Here is a 22149-nt window from a genome sequence, read left to right as displayed (position 1 = left end):
TGCTCCAGAAAAATAACACACCTGAGAGTAGTTAGCTAGATAAAATTATCTGGCCATTGCAATTCAGGATGTCCAAGGCTAGGGCTGGCCAGGAACCACAGCTGCTCAGCAGAGTGTGTTAACAGCAAAACCTCCCCTGGAACCAGCCTGACCTGGTGTTTTCTTCTACTTTGAATAAAGGGGAGCTAAAACTTTGCCAAACTTTGCCAGACAAACCTCATCACAGCCACTAACTGCTGGTGTCTGCATGAGTGTTGGATGTTTTGCAAAATGTCATCCCTTAGAAGCAGTAGTTCAGCACTGTTCCTTCTTGGATTAATCCAGAATATTTTAAGCCTTTGAACTCTGGCTGCAGAGGAGCAAGGCACATTTTTTTCTAATGGCTTCTGTCTTCCTGGCCCTAGATCTTTTACCACACTGAGCAACACACTGCCCATAATAAAACAGAAATTCATTATTCCAAGGGTTGACTCTTAAAACTTGTCTGAGAGGAAGAACTTGGCAAAAAGATGGACTGCCAAAGTTAATTTATACTGTTATCAATTCAATAGGCTTAAATAGGCAGTGAAAGCGTTTCATAAGTGTTCATTGTTCAGAGTTCAAGCTAATACCTTCTGCTAAATTGCATTTTGAAGTTTAATCACAATCTACTTTATGTTTCTTTCAGTAATTGGGATTTCTCCACAGTATAATATGAAAAACTCAAACTAATGGGCTTCTCTGATGGAAGTTTAAATTTTGGAAATTTGCCTTGGATTGCAGTCAGTGTGAGTGCCTGAAATAACCCAGAACCTTTCACCCAATTAAGATGTTAATATTTTGATCATTAAGAAAGTTTCATATTATTACAGGCAACAGCAACAAAACAATAATTATTTGAAATGTTATTTTGGGGCGTAATTAATGGGAGCAGTTTTACCCCTCCAACACATGCACACACTGCCTCACATGGCACGGGAGCTGTTGGGGAACTGGCTGCTGCTCTTTTTGTCCAAAATGCTAAATGTCAGCATTTTCTTTATCCAAGGGAGGAACAGTGAGAAATGCTCATTTCTGGTCAGCCTTTTGCTCCGGGGAGGGACATGGATCCTGGGAAATGGCATCCAGCAAGCTGTGACTGACTGACGCGCAGTCCCGGGGCCGGGCACTTGTCCAAATGCATGTTGTCAACTCTGCTGTGCCTGATATCAGCTCTTTCAATGCCAGCCTGGCTTTCCCCTCCCCTCCTTTCTTCCTCTCCTCCATCAGCTCCCTGTATTTCCTGCACCTTAGGCGCTTTGCTGCGGAAAAATATGTTTGCCTGGCACTGAGACCTGAATAAGCACCCTAAAACCTCTGTTTGTGGTGTGAGTGCTCCACTCACGTCAGCAGAGATCTGACACAGCAGTTTCTGCCCCACTCTACTGCCACAAAATAAACATAAACACCTTCCTACATGTAGAATCCCAGATGAGGACATAGGTGCTTTAAATCTGCTGCTGGGATTTACAGTCCTGTTTTCTTTTTTTAATGCCTTTGCTGCTATTCTTCTGAAGACAATAAATCCAGAAATGTTCTCTTTTATTGCCAAAAATAATTAGCCAATAATTGAGCTCTACACAGTTTTCAAGAAACACGAAGCAAAAGATACGGCTTGAAAAGTGATAAATCCAGGCAAACTATGTACAGAATAATAATGAAATCCCCCTGTTATCTTACTTAATGATCAGAAAAATATTGGCCCAAATAAAGGTGACAAGAAGGATGCTGTAAGATTTATTGTGTGCAGCATGCATGTACACACATGGGCTCACTCTCCTCCCAGTGAGAACTGGGGAGTCATCAGCAGGATTTAATGGTATTTTATCTAGTTATACTCAGGGAGAACGTGTCCCACAGACTGGAACTGCAAACAGACAGAAAATAAATACTATTTGAAAAGGGCATTAGGGTTCCTGACAGCAAAGTATATTTCCTGCAGTAAAAGGCTGAAATTAATGTACCCTGTCAAATAAACACATGGCTTCATGGTATCTCTGATTTATAGGTGTTAGAATTATTAGGAGCATAAGATATTGTCACAAACAATTCTATAACAAAATCTTTGTGCACTGGCATTTTTATAGAAATTTCCAATAATTTCAGCTACACTTGCATCAACCTGGAATAATTCTGTTGACTTTTACAGAATCCCTTCAGGTTTAGAAGCAGGTTTGTAATGAAGAGGAATTGTACAATAAAATTTCCACTGTGTACAAAGGAAACAGATGTGGGTCCACATGCAGATGGTGAACTTTCTATTACCTGAGAAATTTCTTTTTTTTTTTTTTTTTCTCATCTTACAAATGATGCATCATAGCTAAAATAAACTTACAGGTTCCCTGCAGAAATTAGCTGTAGTCCTTGACTCAGTGGTATGAGAAAGCAAAACCATCAAACTTTAATGGTCCTTTCTGACCTCAAAATTATGAATCTCTTACTGGTAGAAACTTGTAAGAAAAGCCATCAGGAACATTTTCAACTTGTCAAATGAAATGAGTTAGTAATTCTGAAATATATAAGGGGAAGAAGAGAATAAAAGCTTGGGGTTTTGATCCATGTCAGGGCAGTGTAGAGGCTGCACCAATGGAATGGAGACGGAGGGCAGCTAGCTCTATCTTTGATGTGTCAGAGGCAGTTACTCATCTACAGCTGTGTTCCAGGTTGCAAGGCAAGATGTATTCTATTACCATCTGTATGGCAGATTATCTTTTGTCAAGTGGGCAGTTTTGCTTATCTCTCTCTGAGTGATCACAATCACTCCTCCCTCAGGAGGGGACACCTGCTGATAACAGCCATGGAATGTCCCTGCATGGCTGATAAGAACTACAGCATCCCATTGGGAGATGTGAGCCCAGAGGGAGGAGCCAAGCATTCCTACCTGGATATAATCTGGAGATTCTGGAACACCAGCACAGCTTCTGCACTGGATTCCCCAGAGGAACAGCAGCTGCCTCTCCTTCCACTGGATCTTCAGAGGAAGAGACTGCACCTTTCTACAGGATCCCTGCTCCAGCAGAGCCACCCCTGACACTGCAGGAGGGCTGAGCCACAATTCCAATGGGACTGCTGCCAACAGCCTGACCCACAGGGTGTCAGGCTGGGTTCTGACTCTGTCAGGGTTGTTCTAGTGTACAGCATTGTTTATTTTATCCTTTTATTTTCTTCCCTATTAAAGAACTGTTATTCCTGCTCCCATATTTTTTGCCTGAGAGCTCCTTAATTTAAAATTTATAGCAATTTGGAGGGGTGGGGAGGGTTTACATTCTCCATTTCAGGGGAGGCTCCTGCCTTCCTTAGCAGACTCCTGTCTTTCCAAACCGAGACAAGCTGGAAACCTGTTCTCCCTGGGAAATGTGTTTGGTGAAGTCCAGACCAGGCTATACAAGGAGGGGGAACTGTCAACTGAGAAAAAATAACGTATGACTGAGAGAGCAAAGTGTGCTCGGGAGCAAACAATACCCATCCAGTGTGCAAAATCCAGGTACTGACCAGCCCTTGGGTCCTCTGTGCAGATCTAGTTCCAAATATCCCAAAAATGACAATAGAGCTGCTGCAGTCCCAGAGTGGTCTAGGAAAATCCCACTGAGAAGTGGAGCTGCAAAGCCTGAGAGGCAATGAAAAACAGTCCTGCAGGCAATATTCCCTGCCAGGTCAGGAAGAGGTGAGCCCCAGGAGACACAGCAGCAACTTTCTGCAGTTTCAGGATTCCTGTTGCCAGGGGTGATCCTGAGGCAGGAGAATGGGCCATTCCTCCCTGGGATGGCACAAAGTGGCTGTGGGGGGACTCTGGAGCCCAGCAAGCCCAGCCAGGACTCAGGGGTGTGCGTGCCTGGAGCCCAGGCCGGGCTGGGCAGCGCTGGGTCCCAGCAGCAGGCAGGCAGCACTTTGTGTGTGACCCAATTAGCCACTGCCTTGGAACAAATCAATAATGGCATCTTCTGGAGACAAGCAGGCCAGTGCTGCTGGCTCGGCAGTGAAGGCACAAAGGTGTGATCTCTGTGGAAAATTGGTGTCCAGGCGGGTTCTGTCACTGCAGAGGGGCTCAATGTGAGATGTGCCCATGAGCCACTGCAGTGTGGGGTTGTTGTGGCATTCACATTTTCTGAAAAATCCCTTCACCCAGGATTTTTCTCTCTCAGGATGACCCTAAGATGTGTCAGAGTCTCTTTTCCCAGCCCGGCAACCGGAGCAGGACTCAGGATTCTTCTGTTCTGGTTCTCAAGGTTGTTTATTTGCTGTTATCTATAACATTCTTTCCCTGGCCTGCCGAGGTCTGTCCAGCAGGTCAGACAGATGCACACTGCCCAACTCAGAGGTGGTGTTATCTTTTTACACTAAAATCTACATGTACATTATTTACAATTTCCCTATACCTATCACCTATGTTAGACAGTGTGTTCATACCCTAAACCAATCCAAAAGTGCCACCATCACCCAGAAGATGGAGGCTAGGAAGAAGGAGAAAGAAGGACAAGGCATGCCCAAATTCCTCCATCTTGGGACCCCGAGCCCCCATTCTAAAACCTCAAAATTCTACTTTTCTATCTTGTAACAAACTAACTATCATTCTACTTAAACTTTTGTGGCTTGTAAATCCTCATATAAGGTTGGTAATTTTTTCCATGGGTTAGAATCAAAGGCAGAGGGGTCTTGGGCTCTGTGCCAAGGTCTCTGAGCCCCCTGGCAGGGGCTGGAGCCATCCAGGACAGCCAGAGGGATGTCCTGGGTTCTGATATTTCTCCTGGGAAGCTGAAAAACCCCAGAGAAAAAGGAAAACAAATTCTTATCTCATTTGCTTCTCCTGTGTTTTGCTCATGTGGAATGTGTTTGGAGAGCATTTACCCACAGGTGATTGTTTCATTGGATTCTGGTGTGAGTTGTTTTCACTCATTGGCCAATCAGGGCCAAGCTGTGTTGGGACTCTGGAAGGAGTCAGGAGTTTTCATTATTATCTTTTTAGCCTTCCCTAAGTATCCTTTCTGTATTCTTTAATATAATTTAGTATCATAAATTAATAAATTAACCTTCTGAGAACATGGAGTCAGATTCATTATTCCTTCCTTTGTCTGGGGACCCAACAAATACAAAAGGTTTTCTCTTCAGTGGCATGCTGGGTGGCCATTAACAAGAGATTTGAGTAAGGCAACATGTGTAGTAACTCAATTTAAGGAAGGGCAGAAAGATGTAACAACCCTGATGAACTGACTCAAATGAGAAGGAAAGAGTAGAGCCCTTTCTTTAGGTGGCACTACTAAAATTTCCTGGCTGTAGGAACTCATGGATGAACAGAAGGTTCCAGAGAGTGAGCCCAAAAACCTGAACCTCACTGAGACTGTGGTAATAGGCACAAGATAGAGTTAACTGTAAGTGCAGGATGTTGTATTTTGGGGGCTGATTTAGGACACCCAGCATTACTCATCTGGAACCTCCTTTAGGTCCATTTATCACAGGATTCCTCTGAACCAAAAAGTGATGTCACTGTGAAAAAGGCACACACTGTTCTGGGCTACAACTCTGGGCCACTTGAAAGGGAAGCAAAACTAAAGCAGAAGTTTTTGAAGATAAAAGCTTTTCACTTAGATAGCTAATGTAAATGGTACAAACCCCTCTGATGTCTGAAACCTTCAATGTAGCTAAATTGCAGGTAAGTTGTTGTAGAATCCATTGCATTAGTTGGACTGGACTGTATCCACTTAATTATCTCATCACCTTGCTGTCCCCATAATCTATTTCTTTCTTCTTCAGGGCACTGAAAGGTGGTGCCACATATGAAAAATGGTCATAAAGTAATTACAAGGCACTCTGTGGAGGCCCAAGATGGTAACTTCCACATTTTAATCATCTAGGCAGACAAAATGAGAACCCAAAAGAACCTCGAGAAGATGCAGCCTGTACATTACTCTGGTCCTGCTGAGCTCTTGGGAGCTGCTTTCCTGCTGGGAAAGCCCATATTTTATATGTCAAAGACAGGGAAAAATTGAAAGAGAGTTATTCTTTTTTTCTCATTATGAGGCTAAAAATCATTAAATCCTTAAGGAATCTTGTGGACTGAGAGGGAGAGACTTCCCCAGCACTATAAACAGGTCAAGGAGAAGGGGTTAGATAAAGAAACAAACTAAAATGCTGCAGTGACCAGCAGCAGCACACATATCACACAGCAGTGACAAATTAATTTAGCTCAAAGCAGCTCTTTCTCAGCCTCACTCCCCATTTCTTGTGCCTGTGCTGACTTTCATTGTTCTGTTTTCCTTTTGGATCCTTTCACTGTGGGATGTGTGGGCTACAGGTACAGGTACCCTGGCTCTGTGATCTGGCAGAGCATCTCACTTGCATCTCAGTAATCAAAGGAGATTTGGGAGCCATCAGGTGGGCTCACTCCTTCAAAACTCTCTCAATGACAGTGCCACAAATTGGCAGCTTTCAGGAGCATGGCTGCTGCCAGTGCAAGCTTTGATAATAGAAATGGCAGCTGAAATTTAAACTTAGACATTTCCATTACTCAGAGGAAAATGTGCAGTCACAGAAAGTTTTCTCATCATCTGAAATTTCAAGCTGCTGTGTGCAATGCTCTGGGGCCCATTTCTCATAGCCACAATGGCTTATTTTGGAGTAGTTTTGTGACTTTCTGGGAAGAACCTGGGAAGTACCCTTTCTGGTACAGGAGCTGTAAGCTGAGATGATCCTCACCCTAAAACACCCAAAGTTAGGGGGCATCACCAGTCTCAAAGCTATTGAGATCAATGACTTTGTGGTTCTGCCCAAAACCAGCATCCCTTTAGCCTCTCTCCTTTAGACTGGACAAGTCTTTTAGATTGGATAAGTCTTTTAGACTGGACAATACAGACTGATGGAAGCACAGAATATCTGGGCTGGCATCTTCAACTGACAGAGAATGTGTAAAGGGTGTGTAAGAGTTGTGTAGGTTTACTAGCTGTGCACTGCAAAGGCATTCATCCATGTTATCCCTTTTTATGCATCTCCTGTCACCTCCTCTTCCATGCTCCTGCACCAAAATCCACTTGCAGGAGGAGGAAAACATGTTCTGGCAGTGCTGCCAAAGGGCTGCTCAATTCCAGGTCAGCCAACAACTTTAAAGGGAAGCAGGGTACTTTGTCTGCTCCTCAGAAGTAAATGTACATACACATTCCCTTTGTACATATTAAAATATTGAAATATGTAAAAATATGGATTGTAATTAGGGGAAAGTTGGAATAGATTTGAATGTTTAGCATACCCTTGGTATTTCTTGTTTGGTTTCTACGTGATGCCCTCTGCACAAAATGATACTTCACCCTAATTGTGCCCTCTCAGTGCAATCATGTAAATTTTGCTCTTGTTCATGTTGTTCTTCCTTTGGGAGCTCTAATCTGGTTATCCTGGACATCCTGGAGGGGAGGAGGTAAGGACACCCATGGAGCTGGGGCCTGCAGGATTAAAGTTTCTGGCTGTGAGTGAGGAAATTTATTCCCCCCAGTCCCACAGGGATGTCCTTGGTTAAAGGGCCAGCCCACTGCAATGTCCCACAACTCAGTATCCAGGGAATTGGGATTTCATATCAGCCTTCAAATACAATAATTTCTCCTGCAGTAACCCACATGTTGATTGAGAGAATTTTCCTCTGAGTCCAGAGATCATACATCTTTAGAATGGGCATCAGTAAAAATGACAGATCTTTCAATTTGTTGGCATCTGCTTTCTCATGGCTCTGCTCCTTTTGGAGATATTTACAGCTGTGCAAATTTATTAGGGTTTTGCAGAAAAGCAAATGCAAAGCTCATCACACAATTATAATTTCTGCTGTTAAGCTTCTTCCTATTTTTGTTTATTTATTATGCCAATGTATTTTGAGTTTTTGAGTTGGAACAGCCTTGTACACACACATTTTCCCCTCTAGGAATTTGTTAAAATTGCTTTCTGGGTAGATGAACTCTCTGCTTATTTGGACCTTTTCTGCAGTAGACCCCTCAGACCTGCAGATAAAAACTGCAAACCATTGATCAGGGCTCTGCACAGGGGAACAGCAGTGACCTGCAGCAGCTGTTTGTCCAAGCCTGGAAAGCACTAATGACAAAGCTAATTAATTCATTTCTCAACTCCATGCCTTCTGTTTAATGCACATGCCAGCAGTGAACCACATTATTTCACTGCAATCCAAATATCTTGTGGTAATGTGACAATGTTCCTCTAATGTTTGTTGAGAATTTCATTAAAAGATACAGTGGGAAAGCAGAATCTTGGTTTGCTTCTCCTACTGGGTTTTGTTTCCCCTTATTTTGTTTCACTCTGAATCCCCAATGTTTCTATTACATGTGATGAGGTTTCAATATTATTGAAACTATTAGGAGTTTTCTTAATATTTCCAAATCAACCTTTTTTTCATAATATTATTTCAGTGAAATGCCTCTTTTTCTACATCAGCTCTTTCTCTCCTGACTCTAATAGATCTTACTAAAGCTCTAATTCCACATTTATGGTATAAAATAATGATAACCTGCTTCTTCCACTAATTTACACACATAGTGCAGCTAAAGAGAAATTTGCATTTCTACACTTTTAAAGCACATGAAGACATAAAAATCCTAAACCCCCTACGCCCTATGCTGGGATTTATCTTGCAATTGTGAATGTTACTATTTATCTTGAGAGAGGAATGATACAGTGGTGCAACACACACCCCTGAGCATGCACAGGCACACACTTCCAGAGTTCAAAATTTCAACAAGCTCTTGCTTTCAGTGTGAAGGAAAAAAAATCTGAGAGTGTTGGAGATTGTTACCATCTGTCAGACATAGCAGAAAGGTGTGGGCATCTTTAAAGAACAAAAAGAAAAAAAATTACCAAACCCAGAATTCCATAATTAAACATGTTTATACACCATTATCCACATATACACTAGGAAATATTTACAGCTCACCTGATACTAGGGAACAGCCCTGGTTTAAGCTGGGATAAGGTTGCTTTTCTTCCCAGTAGCTGGTACAGGGCCATGCTTTGGATTGAGAATGAGAATAAATGTTCAGTCCATAAACTGGGGGGAAAGCTGGCCAGGGGCCACTGCTTGGGAACTGCCTGGGCATTGGTCAGCAAGTGGTGAGCAAATGCCTGGAGCATCACTTGTTTTGCATATTCTAGTTCCACTCTTAGTATTATTAAATCTTTCTTTTCTTTCCTATTAAACTCTCTTTATCTCAATTAATGAAGTTTACTTCTTTTTTTTTTCCCAATTCTCTTCTTCATCTACTGCATTCCTATTTCACTTTTCAAATGTTCTCTGCTTGTTCGTTCAAGCAGGGGAATAGAGAAGGACTTCAAAGAGAAAAACTAGATATTATTCATACTACCACACTGATCCACAGATCATTTCAATAAAATAGTCCCTAAACAGACACAGAAAACCCACCCTAAAAGTGTTCACCAAAAATTGCAGACTTGTCTTTTTGTCACCTAGGTTTCTATTTGGACAGTGGAGCTTGTGATTAAGTTTTCTGGCCTCTTGCTGTTCCACTCCCCGGTGAGATGATCACTGTGAAAGACTTTTTGGTGATGCACTGACACTGAAGAGATTTCCACAACACAGCAGCAGAAATTAACCTTAAGCAGCTGATTTGTGCCCAGCTCCTGACACAGAATCCTTCCTTGGAGCTTTTTTCTGACAGTCCTTCCTTCTCTAACAACTATTTTGTTTTCAAACTTTCTTCCCCTCAGCCATGAGATGGAGGATCCCTCCTGACAGCTGGATCTGAAGCAGGAGCTTTGATCCAGTGCCTGCTGAACTCCACTGGTTTCAGCCAGTGTCAGAAGGTGCTGGATCAAGGCTGGAGGTTCTGGAAAACATTAGCTAGATATGGTGTGTGGAGCTGAGAGATAAAGAAAAGGGAGAGGGGGAGAAGGAGACAAAGAAAAGCATTCCCCTGAAGATTTTTCCTCATTTCATACAACACTTCAAACTGCACAGGATTTTTCAGACTTTACTACTGAGTGCTCTGGAGAAAAAAAAAAGAAATCTGCCATGTCACACCGAAGAGCAGGCGAGTAACTTTCTCTTGTCAGAAAACAAATGATAACACATCTTCTCTCTTTCTCTGGGGCCTTGTCATATAATCCTCTGTCTTACTGTATTTTAAAGAGAACTACCTGACCCTCAATTCTTGTTGCACAAATTAAACCAAGACAGTGCCCATTTTGAGAAAAATCCTCCACTAACCTAAGATTTGTTCTGCAGCATTCCCATGATTCAGCTGAAAGGCAAAAGAACCAGTCTGCTGTGTGAGAAAGGATTTAATTGCTCTGGTTAGAAGAATTAATCTAGACAAGCGCAAAGAATACAAAGAAAGGAAATTTCTCTTGTTGGAAACTGAATTTTGCTCTTGGATATGCATCTGTAACTTCTTCTGAAGTTAGCAGCATATCAAAGGCAGGATTAGGCCATAGGACATTTGCATCTCTAGCCATGGATCCAGACCAAGGGTGGGAACAAATGGCATTTAATAAGCCAAAATTAACAAACATTTTAACTGCCTACCTGCTCCATTTCCGTAAAGGTGCTCTGCTCCTCATCCTCCTCCTCGATATCCGACTCACCCACAGCAATAGGAACACAAATAGACAGGTCAGGATTGGTCATAAAATCATCATCTGTAATTGCTGGGTGTTTCTCTCCATTTTTGTTGACCCCATCCTCAGCACGGCTCTCCTTGTGGTTCTCCATGTCTTTGCCGGGCTCGGTGGTGCCGTGGCTGTTCACGCAGTTGTTGAGGGCTCCTGGGTTCTGGGCAGCGAGTTTCATCATGGCCTTCTTCTCAGCTGTGGTCTTGGGGTGCCTGAGGACGTGGCAGCAGAAGTTCCAGGCGGCTTTTTTGGCGTACTGCAGGCCCCTGTTGATGCGGGCGAACGCGAGCTGCAGGTTGTTCATCTCGCCGTCCTCGTCCGGGGCTGAGAGGTTGTCGGCGCTGAAGGAGCTCAGCAGCAAGGCAAGGAACAGGTTGAGCACCTGGGAGGAGTGAAGTTGAAAGGAAATTGGTTAGTTTTAAATGTGGGGGGGCATGCATGTGTGTGTGTGTGTGTGTGTAAGAGGTTTTACGGTTGTCAGAACCCAGGAAATTCCTCTGGCTGCCCTGGAGGATGTGAGACCCTGTCAGGGGGCTCGGAGACCTTGGCACAGAGCCCAAGACCCCTGTGCCTTTGATTGTAAGCCATGGAAAAAATTACCAATCTTATATGAGGATTTACAAGCCACAAAAGTTTAAGTAGAATGATAGTGAATTTATTGGATTTTTTTGGGTTTTTAGAAAGGGGCTTCAGGGGGCAAGATGGAGGAATCTGAGCATGTCCAGCCTTTCTCCTTCTTCTTCTTGGCCTCCATCTTCTGCTGTGATGTTGGCACTTTTAGATTGGTTTAGAGTCAAAGCTCACTGTCTAACACAGGTGATAGGTATTGGAAAGTTATTTTAAATAATGTACACATAGTTTCTCGTATAAAAAGATAACACCACCCCGGGGGCAGGCAGAGAGTCTCTGATTATCTTGCTGAGTGGACCTTGGCAGGCCAGGAGAAAGAATTTTATAGGCAAGAAACAATAAACAACCTTGAGAACCTTGAGACTGAGAAATGAAGAGCTCTGGCTCCTTCGACCACCAGGCTGGGAAAAGAGACTTTCTAATGCATCTTGAAGTCACTCTGAGCAGCTAGAGAACCCAAGATACAGTGACTTCTGTGAGCCAGAGAGAAGTTGGATAAGAGGATCCATGTTCAGCCCTGAAAGAATTTTCTGCCAAGGTCATCGACAGAGAAACCAAGAAAGAAAGGAGGATAAATAAGAGAAACCTGCAAATGCCTATTCCTATAAGCATCTTGTCTCTCGTGACCAACGAGTAAAGTGTAAACTTGTGAGTTTTGTAAGAATGCATAAAAAGCATGCATGCTGTAATAAAAACAGGTTTGAAGCCTTCTGAAAATGGAGTGTGTTGCTTTGTGTTGTGACCATCCCAACTAAGACATGTTTGGTCCTGGAGACAGAAGGATCTGAGTTTCATCTCATCTGTGGCCTGTAGCCCCATCATGGAAATCCCTCTAATTACTGAGGGTTTCTAATTTCTAAGGTGGTTTCAGCAGGAAAAGGAGTCTGCAGGTATTTTCAAACACATTGACCTCAGGTGCAAAAATTTAGCATGGACAATAACACACACTGACATTCCCTTCCTCCCTCTCCACCCCCAACACCCCAAAACATGGAAAATAAAATGTAAAGCTCCTAAATAGAATACAAAAAAACCTCCCCAAAAAGCTCTGGGAAGACCTCACTGTGGCCTTTCAGTGCTTAAACAGGGTCTATAGGAAAAATGGGGACAAATCTTGTAGGAGTGTTGTAATAGGACAAGGGGAAATGGCTTTAAACTAAAAGAGGGGAGTCTCAGACTAGATTTAGGGAAGAAATATTTGAAGATGAGGATGGCGAGGTACAGGTTCCCATCACTGGAAGCATTCAAAGTTAGGTTGGATGGGGCTCTGAACAACCTGATCTAGTTAAAAATGTCCCTGCTCACTGCACTAGGTGCCCTTTAAAGGTCCCTTCCAACCCAAATTCTTCTATGATTCTATGACAATGATGTATATAGGCAAGGCACTTCAACCACACTGTACATTTGGAAACATTTCTAAACATTTGTATGCATTTTCACAGACAGTCTTGTTTTAAATATCCTCTGGGCCATGAAGGAAATCTATTGTGACTGTGAATAAACACCTCTGAGGTCATATAGCTTCAAAAACTTCTCCCTCCAGGCTAAAACAAGCCATCACAACCAGATTACTGTGGCCAAATTGAGCAAGACTCACTCCCAAAGCAGGCTTGGTCCTGAAAATGCTGTTACTAGTCAGGAAAAAAAAAAATATTTAAAGATTTTCACAGGTCTATGAAAAGATCCAAACTGAAGTTGAGATTGTGTGTTACCTTCCTCTTGTTCTTGCCATTTCAGAACTCTCTACTTTTGCTGGCAGTGTGTGGCAAGATTAGACACAACTAGGCATTTAAGTGATATATTTGATGGTTTAAACCTCTTTTTACACCCCTGCCCCGAATAAATACCATTATATCCAATAAATAAAGCCAGCTTCTTCTCAAAGGCCATCCCCAGTAATATATCTCACAGGCTGGTCACCAGTTGCTGTATATTGTACATTACATCTCTTATGGTCTGAGAAGAAATAAATTACAGCTTTTGTGCTGGATTTATCAGGGCAAAAAGTTCACACTGCAGGTGGATGCTTGGGATGACAGGAACAGGGCAAAGGTGACTCAAACCAATATCTGCTAAAATATATTTACCCCAAAACAAACCAATCCCAAATTGCCTGGTATCAACTCAGCTGCTGCCTGTACCAAGTGGGTGGGTGGCAGCTCTGGGTGCTGGCAAGGAGAGGTCAGTGCTGCAGCACTCTTGCCATTTACAGCAATAAAATGGACTTTGTGCAGGTATTTTCTCTGTGATCTCTTAATACTACCAGATATACCTGTAAGCCTCCTAACTTCTCTCTTTCTGATAGTACTTTAAGTTGAAAACACCTGCTAGACCAACATAAACAGCATAAAAAGTACCTCTATTTAACTGGGTCTTACCAAAGAGCCACAATCTTTTTGCTATCGTCCCCTTACCCTGTTCCCTCTTATTTCAAATATTCAGAATATATGGGACAGAATTCTGAAAACCTGGTCCTAATCACTCTGATGGCACAGTGTTTGAAGTGCCCTGTCAGGGCTGTTTTGTAAAGTACCCTTTGCAATCACTGTGACTGAAAACAAAAGCAGTTGGTGGCACAGCAGATGCCCCCGTCCATTATGAACCAGTGAATAAACCATTGCTGCCCCAGCACTGCCCTGCTCCCAGGTAAAGTGGGATTAAAGCTAATTGTTTCTTAGCTGGTCCACCACACTGAGAGCTTGTGTGGGTCTCCTCATCACTGTGATGCCCTGGTGGTAAGCAATTTTTCCTTTCACATCCCCCTCGCAATTGATGCTGTGTGAAACCAGAGCAGTGGATGTGCAGCCAAGCAGGTGGGAGCCCACCAGGGAAGGAGGCACTGAGAGATCCCCTTTAGCCACTTTCAACCCAGTTTGACAGCAGGATGAGGGCTCAGAGATAACCACACTTCTACAAGTGTCCTGAAAATAACCATGTGTGTATGTGAGAGGGAGCAGCTGGAGGAAGGGAGGGGATAAAGGGAGCCAGAATAAAAATCTTCTGGACTCTGTAGGTAATATTCCATTATCTTAACAGAGGTGTCTGCTGATGCTGGAAGGTATCTGAGATATCTCACAGGAGGTCTGTGACCTCTCAAAGCTCCAGCTGCCATCCAACCAGGGCATCCCATGTGTTGCAGGGGGAGACAGATTGGCCAAATTTAGGGGACTGAATTGCTCATCAAGGATGGCAGCTGCCTCCAGCCTCAAACATCAAACCCTGAGAGTCTAATGGTGCACCTAAGCCTCATTTCAATCAGAAATTCATCTTGTGGACAACAGAGACTGACCAAGCACAGGTGACCATGCCAGGGCTACGTGCATCTGCCAATATGTCTAGTGCCATCTGACCCTTCCATGCCCAAGTCACCCTCAGGCAATTTCCCAGAAGGACAAAAAATATCAGAAAGCTATTCTGGGAGATCTGTGTCCAGCTGGAGGCCAGGATGGATACCCTGCAGTATCCCCAGAGGTCCTCAGGCCAAACTGAGTCAATCCCCAGACCTCTGCAGAGTGGTTGTAGCCCAGATATCTCCATACATTAATATCTCCTTGTATGCACAGGAATTTCCTTGTCTGAAGCTGAATTTCATCCTGTACTTCATTAACTCTGCTCTTCACTAAAGGTTTGAAGCACTTTGATTCACTTTTCTGTACTCATTTCAGACATCAAGCTACATGTATACATTAGATATGTTTGTCTAGATACACCTGCAGGTTCATGTAGCATCCTCAGTATTGTTATTTACCATGGATTATTAAAGCAATCTTATTTTCTTCCCAGAAATGCAGCTGACATTTTGCACAAAGAACCATTTGCACTTCATGCTTTGAGCCAAAAATAAATCTCAAATATCATTCCCTGCTTCCTTCATGAGCAGGTAACCTCAGAGTTGCATTGCTGGGCATTCAAACAGAATGAACTGCTGAATAAGCACTTTATGTTTACCTATTCCCACATTTCACTGTACACTGCATTTTCCAGAAAAAAAAAAAATATGCCTAACCCATGACACACCACATTTCCTGTAAAAGGTTACTAATAATACCCAGTCCTCCTGGCTGCTAACACAGTGCTTTCAGTTTAAGTAAAAGCTAACTAAAGATTACCTCAGTTTGCAAAAGCAATGGCAGATTTCTATGTCCATATGGATCCCCTTGGAAAGAAATCTGCTTTCCAGTGACACTGAGCAGCCAGACTGTGAAAGCAGGTCGCTTTTCTGGTCTTTGGGGTTGGGAATCAAATGACAGATGCACTCAAAGAACCCCAAATTCTTTTAGTATAATTATATTAAGCTTTTAGCCTAATGACAATCCAGCATGCTTTCGTTGACCTTCTCACTTCCAATGCCTTTTCCAAAGCTCGTGACTCTGGTTGTGCCAGTATGAGGCACAAATGATCAGATTAATTCAGCCCCGTGGCAGGTGCCTCCCTGAGGTGCTTAAGCTGCAGTTTTCCCAGGATGTCTGCAGACAATGGAGACAGTCTGGCATCCCAGGGGATGTTGAGGAGCTGAGCAGTGCCCACCCAAGACTAAGCAAGCTTGGATTTTGTATCTCAGAGCTGGATTAAAGGTAGATGCAGGTCAAATAAGCCACACAGAATCAGAGTATCTCAAGCTGGAAGGACCCATAGAATCATCAAGTCCAGCTCCCTGCAGGCCTATCTAAAACTAAATCACATGAGCAACAACACTGTCCATTGTCACACCCAGCAGCCCATCCTGGGGACAATCACACTCCAGGACAGTGGTGAGCAGCCTTTAAACCAGCCTTTACAGCTTTCCCCAGGGCAGAGGGGAGCCCAGGGTGTTCCAGCCCCAACCCAAGCAGCAGCACAGGGTAACAAACCAGGCACTGTGCAAGGTGCTGCACAATTCTGTGCTGGCAGAAAGTGAAAAGCACAGGGGCCTGGAGCTCTGAGGCTGATTCCAAGCTCCCCATCCATGGGGGGGAAACAGGCTGCTGGAAGCACCTGTCCTCCCCAAAAAGCTCTAGGCAGGGAGATACACATGATGCTGTGGTAGGCTGCATTCTGAGTATCTCAGCTCCATCATCTCCTTTTGTGTCAACACAGGGCAAAATCAGACAATTTCTATTCAGATGACACCTTCTCATCGAATCCTGTTTGAAGATATATCTGCAAGCTCTGCTGCTGAAGTTAGAGCACTTTTGGAACAAAACCATGAGACTGCTTCTTCCTTTCCCTTCCACCTTTTTGTTTGCCTTGATTTGGTAAAAGTGGAGCAATATAAATCTTTATGTATTTAACCTTCCATCTGTCATTCAGTCAGACAGTGTGCAGCCTCCTGAGCTCCTGTGAATTAACTCAGCACTGCATCCACTGCCCTGGACCCTCACTGGTGTCACACAGGAGGAGGGAAGGGATTTTACACCTTTCTTTCCTGGGGAAGAGAAATCTCCTAGGAGCCAGCCAAGCAGAATTTGCTGTAACAACAGGAAAATACCCCCATCAGTGAAATCTACCGTGCAAAAAGGAAGCCATTAATCCAAATTGTAACCCTGTGGCAGCTGATTGTCACTTCTGGCACTCAGCTGCATAGGAAAGGCCAGACAGTGCATGTGAAGTACCTGCCAGGATCACCATTGAATACTTTTTTCAGCTACTCATTTAATACTTTTTTTATTGTGGACAAACAGGGCCCATCTACCTGCAGTGCCTGGTAAATACAGAGTAGCAAGAAGCTCTTCAGGCACTCTCTGACCAGTGAAAATATCTGATTTCCTTCCTGTTCATGGATGGCAGTGGACATCTGCACTGTTCTTTGACTAGCACAGATGGGAGAGATGCAGTTTGTTCTTTGGAGACCTTCTAGCAAGCCTAACAAAATAGGTGCCAATTATTATATTTTGTTTACTGCAGCAGAATCCACTAAGCTGCGAAGAAAAACTGCTCAGAAAGGGGATTTCATTGCACTAAGTGATAGATCTAAGTTAGAGATCTGCAGTAATAGGTCAGTAATGTAGTCAGTCTCTCTGGAGGATTATTTCCTTCCTTGGAGTTGTATTTTCAATCTTTTGTGCATTTTCATCCCAGGGCAAAGTCTACTAAGAGAGACTATTCCTGCAAAAAGCAATTTACATGATCACCTATTTTCTATATTCCCTTCCTATTATTTCAGTTATTTGTGCTTGGATAAGAAGCTTATATCCTCCCAGCCCAGTTTCCCTTTATCCTGCAGTCAATCTCATAATCCCATTCTTCTGATATCTTAGTTTCTTGCTGTCAAAATGATCATGATAACACAAGATTGGCAAGAGGTCCCTGTGGCCTGGGGCAAGTGAGGGAGAGCACAGGTTGGACACCATCAATCTCCTTCATTTTTCTTGCCCAGGACCAGCTAGGAAAGCACATGGAAATGGGGATATGAATTTCTTGCCCTGCAGCCACACAACTTCCCATGTGGAAAGTGTTTGAACCCACAGGCAGCTGCAGGTGGGAGGGTTGTGGGGCACTGTAGTACCACTGCAATACCAATTCTTCCAACAGGAATTTTTTCTCATCAGCTCTGTATTAGCCTCTTAGGTGAAATAACTGGTTTATCTGTTTAAATAGAAGAAAATGAATTTTAATAACTACTCAGAAAATACAGTCTACTTCCTAAGTAAAATTTCTGAACTACTTCATGATGGCAATGAGAGTGGATGTTCTCCTTAGGAAAGAAAAAATGTAAGTAATATGGTAAGAATAATTATTTCATATGCAAAAAGTGGCTGTAATTTCAGAGATTTTTTGTGAATGATTTCTATTTACCCAGAAAAAGTGGAGAACAATGCTTGATTTTACCACTGGCCTATGAAGAACAAGTAGGGAGGCTGATGCAGCTTCAGCTGGATCTTCAGGAATGGGTTGAGTTGAGGGTGTTCCCTCTACCCTGAATGTTTTTGTGGTATTTACAATAAAGCTGGGGGCTTTACTGACAGTTCTTCTCTTCAGGGACTGAACTTTATGTTTCCCTGCAGTTTTGGTGTGTCTGGTGCAGCTGTTTGAGCAGTGCAGGGCAGAGAAGTGATGCTGGATGGGAGCTGTGCTCACCTGTGTTTGATGGGGTGGGGAATGATCACCCAATTTCTCACTTCGGGGTTTAAAGGGGTATCTGTGATTAATAGGGCAGATTCCTCAATCCTGTTCTCTTCCCTTTGCACAGGAGGGACCAACCTCTGCCTCTCCTCATCCCCAGGTCCTGCAGCACCCCACAAGCTGGAAGAGCGAGGTGCCCATGTCCTTGTCACTTGAAACACAATCCTGGAAACATCAATCTGAGGCAACCTGTGACACTTCTTACCACAACCTGGTGCTTGCCTCATGTTTCCAAGACTTTTTCATTTGTTATTCACCTACGTGCATGAAACTGTGCAGACAAATTGTACCACTCCAAATCTGGTCAAGAACTGTTGAATTTGGATTTCTTTTGTTGCTGATGACTTTCAGTGTTATTTTTTTTTTCCTAAGTATGTTCCTTAGAAATATTAGATGATGAGTCTTTGGAAACCAAATGTTTTCTTGAAATTTCTGAAATTCCAAGACTCCAAATGTTATATATGAGGAGGAAGAGAGGGTGAGTGGAGTCAGATAAATTCTTCCCAGTACTGGAGTCATGGCATAAAAACAAACATGTTCCTGCAGGTTTTTCATCAGATATCAAAACAACATTAATTCACCAGAGTAGCAAGGGCTCCATCAGAGCTGCTGTGGACTTCTCAAAGCACTGTCTAGACAGACAAAATGTGCTGTGAGACAAGTCCAGTTGAAAACTTCTCCCAGCAAAACCGGCTGTGTTCGTGATGTTAAAGGCTCAAGGTACCCCAAAAACACCAGGGAAACTATGGAAAGTTTATTGTTTGCAAACCAAGAGACAATTACCCTTCTGCTAAGTCAACAAAACGTGTTTGGCTGCCCTGCTGAGGAGGATGTCAGGACAATCAGAGAGCAAGACAGACTGCACAGTCTGGGGAGTCTTTGCTGTTGCTGCTCCCTGCAAGGAGTGATGATCAATGAGAAACACCTGCATTACCCTGGAATATTTTCACTGGCTGCATGCAAACAACAGCTGCTCTACCAATTATACAATGAAAAAACCCTCTAATTTTGGATGCTTAAGATCTGCAGTTTCTACCTGAAGACCAAATCCAACCCTAGGAGGCTCACATGGAGGACACTGCCCAGTCCAGCCAGAGTGGGATCCCTGGAATCATCCTTTTACAATTTAGATCCTACACCTCCACAGATCCTCATCCTCTTACAATTCAGATCCTACACCACCACAGAGAGGGGGACACTCAGTTGTGACCAAGGACTGTGCTAAGTTTTGCCCTCAGTCATCTCAGGGCCATCGTGTCCCTTGGGCAGTCAGGTCTGGAGATCAAGAGAAAGAGGCAAATCTCATTCACACATGGCAGAAAACAGCTGGGGAAAGGTAAGAGCCACAGAGAACCAAAAGGATAAAAAAATCCCACATGGAAACAGAGTAAAATTGAAAGAAAACCAGTGACAAGGGGCACAGTAAAGGCTCCCTGTGGCCAATATATTACAACAAAGAAAAATCACTATGAGGGTAGGCCCAGAGACTCGAAAATTAAATCAGAGAGTCAAGAAATCATTAATATTATCTTTCCCCCCACTTTTTTTTTTTTTTTTTTAATTTCAGGGAGAACATGGTTTCCTTTAAAAATCTTACTTTCTAATCAATTTCCCAGGTTTAATATTTTAATTTCGGTTCCCTCACAAAATCATACTTTCCTATTAAAAAGTAGGAAATGTGAAAAGGATATTGAAATGTGAAAAGGATACCTCTACAGTGAATTTGGGAGGTGTAAGGAGGTTCTGATTTTGTGCATTTTCCAAGTGCAGATTCCTGGAAGGGCAGAACAAAGTGACAGAGCTGCCTGCCAGCCAGGAGGCCTTCTTTCAGAAGAGCTCCAAAATCTCAAAAAAGCTCCAAAAAAGATTTCTACCAGTAATTTTGCACAGTATGAAATCTCCTGCCTTCACAGCACACGGCTGGGCTTGTGGCTTTCACAGACTCCTCTTGTAGAAGCCCCATGACTCAGAAGTGGGACAAACCCCCACATTTCATTAAAGAAACAGGAGGATTTAGCAGCAGTGGGGCCAGTTACATCTCCACAGTGAAAGCCATGCCCTGCAAGGCGGGAGGTGCTGACACACACACACCTCACTGCTGTCCTAAAACGCCACCCATTTCATCTGCCAGCACCTGCTCCTGGGCCCCAGAGGGTCCTCAGTGGTCAGCCCCTCCCCTTGGGTCTGTGGCTGAGCTGTGGGTAATCCTGCACCTTTCTGAATGCTTCCAAAATTCCCATGGAGAGATCATGTTACAGTTACTGCAGCTACCAGAGATCTGCAGAGGGACTTGGGACAAGGGCGTGGAGTGATAGGACAAGGGATGATGGCTTTAAACTGAAAAATGAGAGATTTATATTAGACATAAGAAAGAAATTTTACACTGTGAGGGTGGTGAGGCACTGGGAGAGGTTTCCCAGAGAAGTTGTGACTGTTCCATCCCTGGAAGAATTCAAGGCCAGGTTGGAAGGGGCTTGGAGCAACCTGGGATAGTGAAGGTGTCCATTCATGTCCATGGCAGGGGGGTTGGAATGAGATGAGATTTAAGGTCCCTTCCAACATAAGCCACTCTTTGATTCCAAGGCAATGAATCCCAGAACTGACCAAAATGGAAGAAAATACATTTTAGGTAGAAGATAATTAAAGGAACAGCAGATTTGATTCATATTCAATTAGAACTAATTTAAACATGATTCTGGCTAAGAATGACCCAAACAAAACAGGAAAAAAAATTAACACATGAATCTGGAGTCAAGGAAATAGAACAAAAGGGACTTAAATAGTAGCAAAGAAACAAAAATAGTAAGAGAGATGAAAAATCAATAGGTTTGGTTCTCCTTTCCCTTGTATTGTTTGCAATAATATAAAAATGATGAAATAGATCTATATCTATTGGAGATTCTCCTCAGTAAGTGTGGGTCAGTCAGTTTATTGAATTTAAAGAAGTTTAGCACAGTAAGACACAGATGAATGCAATTTCAGAAAGATGAAGAAATGTGGAATGGTAGCAGGAGACCAAAGGCAGGAATTCCCTTTGCAGGAATTTCTTACTGTTCAATAAGACTCCAAAAAGCAGGAAACTGGTATCTGACCCTGTGTACTACATTTATTTTCCAAATGCATTATTCAGCATTTTTCCTTGGGAAGCCACAGACTGTGTTGCCACACATGTGCTGGGTGGAGAATCCAGATATGAATGTGCACTGTACATGAAAAAATAAATTCCAGTGTCTCTTAAATATCATACACCTGCTAAGAAGGTTAAGTCTGTCATGACTCACTGGTTGTTTCACATATTCTTTTTAACAAGATATTTCTAGAGGCAACTGTAAGAATGAACAGCTCACTGCTTATTTTTGGTGAAGGAAAAAAAATATTTGTAACAGGATTTTTTTTTAAAAAAAAATGTAAGATGTTTAGGAGTCGTAAATAATGTATTAATTTTGTACCACCTGGTCTATTTTAGCATTAAAACCTTGCCTTTCCCTGAGCACATGTTAGGAATAATTCTGTTGTCATTACCCTTTCAGTGACATCTAGACAACTTGCACTGTGACATTAATAAAAAGAGACACATTTAGTTGTACCTACCTTTGCACACTCTTGCCCAATTAAATTTGACTCAGTGCCTTCTAGATTTTAATAACTACCCAGTTATTAGCAAGAACTTAACCACTGACAAACCCCTACTTACACTACTAATCAAGGACACATGTAGGACAGAAAGTGGGCAGGCTGACCCTACTCATGCCTGCTACACCACCTGCTACCAGGGCTGCAGTTTTCCAA

At 43.0% G+C, this 22149-nt stretch overlaps 1 protein-coding gene across 5 annotated transcripts in view; it reads right to left on the bottom strand.

The window, feature by feature from the left end:
• The window catches only part of LOC139590792 (sodium channel protein type 5 subunit alpha-like), a 218195-nt gene that overhangs the window by 66010 nt on the left and 130036 nt on the right, over nt 1-22149 (bottom strand). For all 5 annotated transcript variants that reach the window (XM_071428529.1, XM_071428526.1, XM_071428525.1 and 2 more), the window contains one exon: nt 10544-11011. In XM_071428529.1, coding sequence (XP_071284630.1) covers nt 10544-11011 — 468 coding nt within the window. The remainder of the gene's footprint in view (nt 1-10543; nt 11012-22149) is intronic.

This window comes from Agelaius tricolor, unplaced genomic scaffold (assembly GCF_023055355.1).
Source record: "Agelaius tricolor isolate 1412-34295 unplaced genomic scaffold, bAgeTri1.0.p SCAF_6, whole genome shotgun sequence".
Lineage (NCBI taxonomy): Eukaryota > Metazoa > Chordata > Aves > Passeriformes > Icteridae > Agelaius > Agelaius tricolor.
Note: the sequence above shows the minus strand (reverse complement) of the source record. Positions and strands in the feature narration are given on the sequence as shown.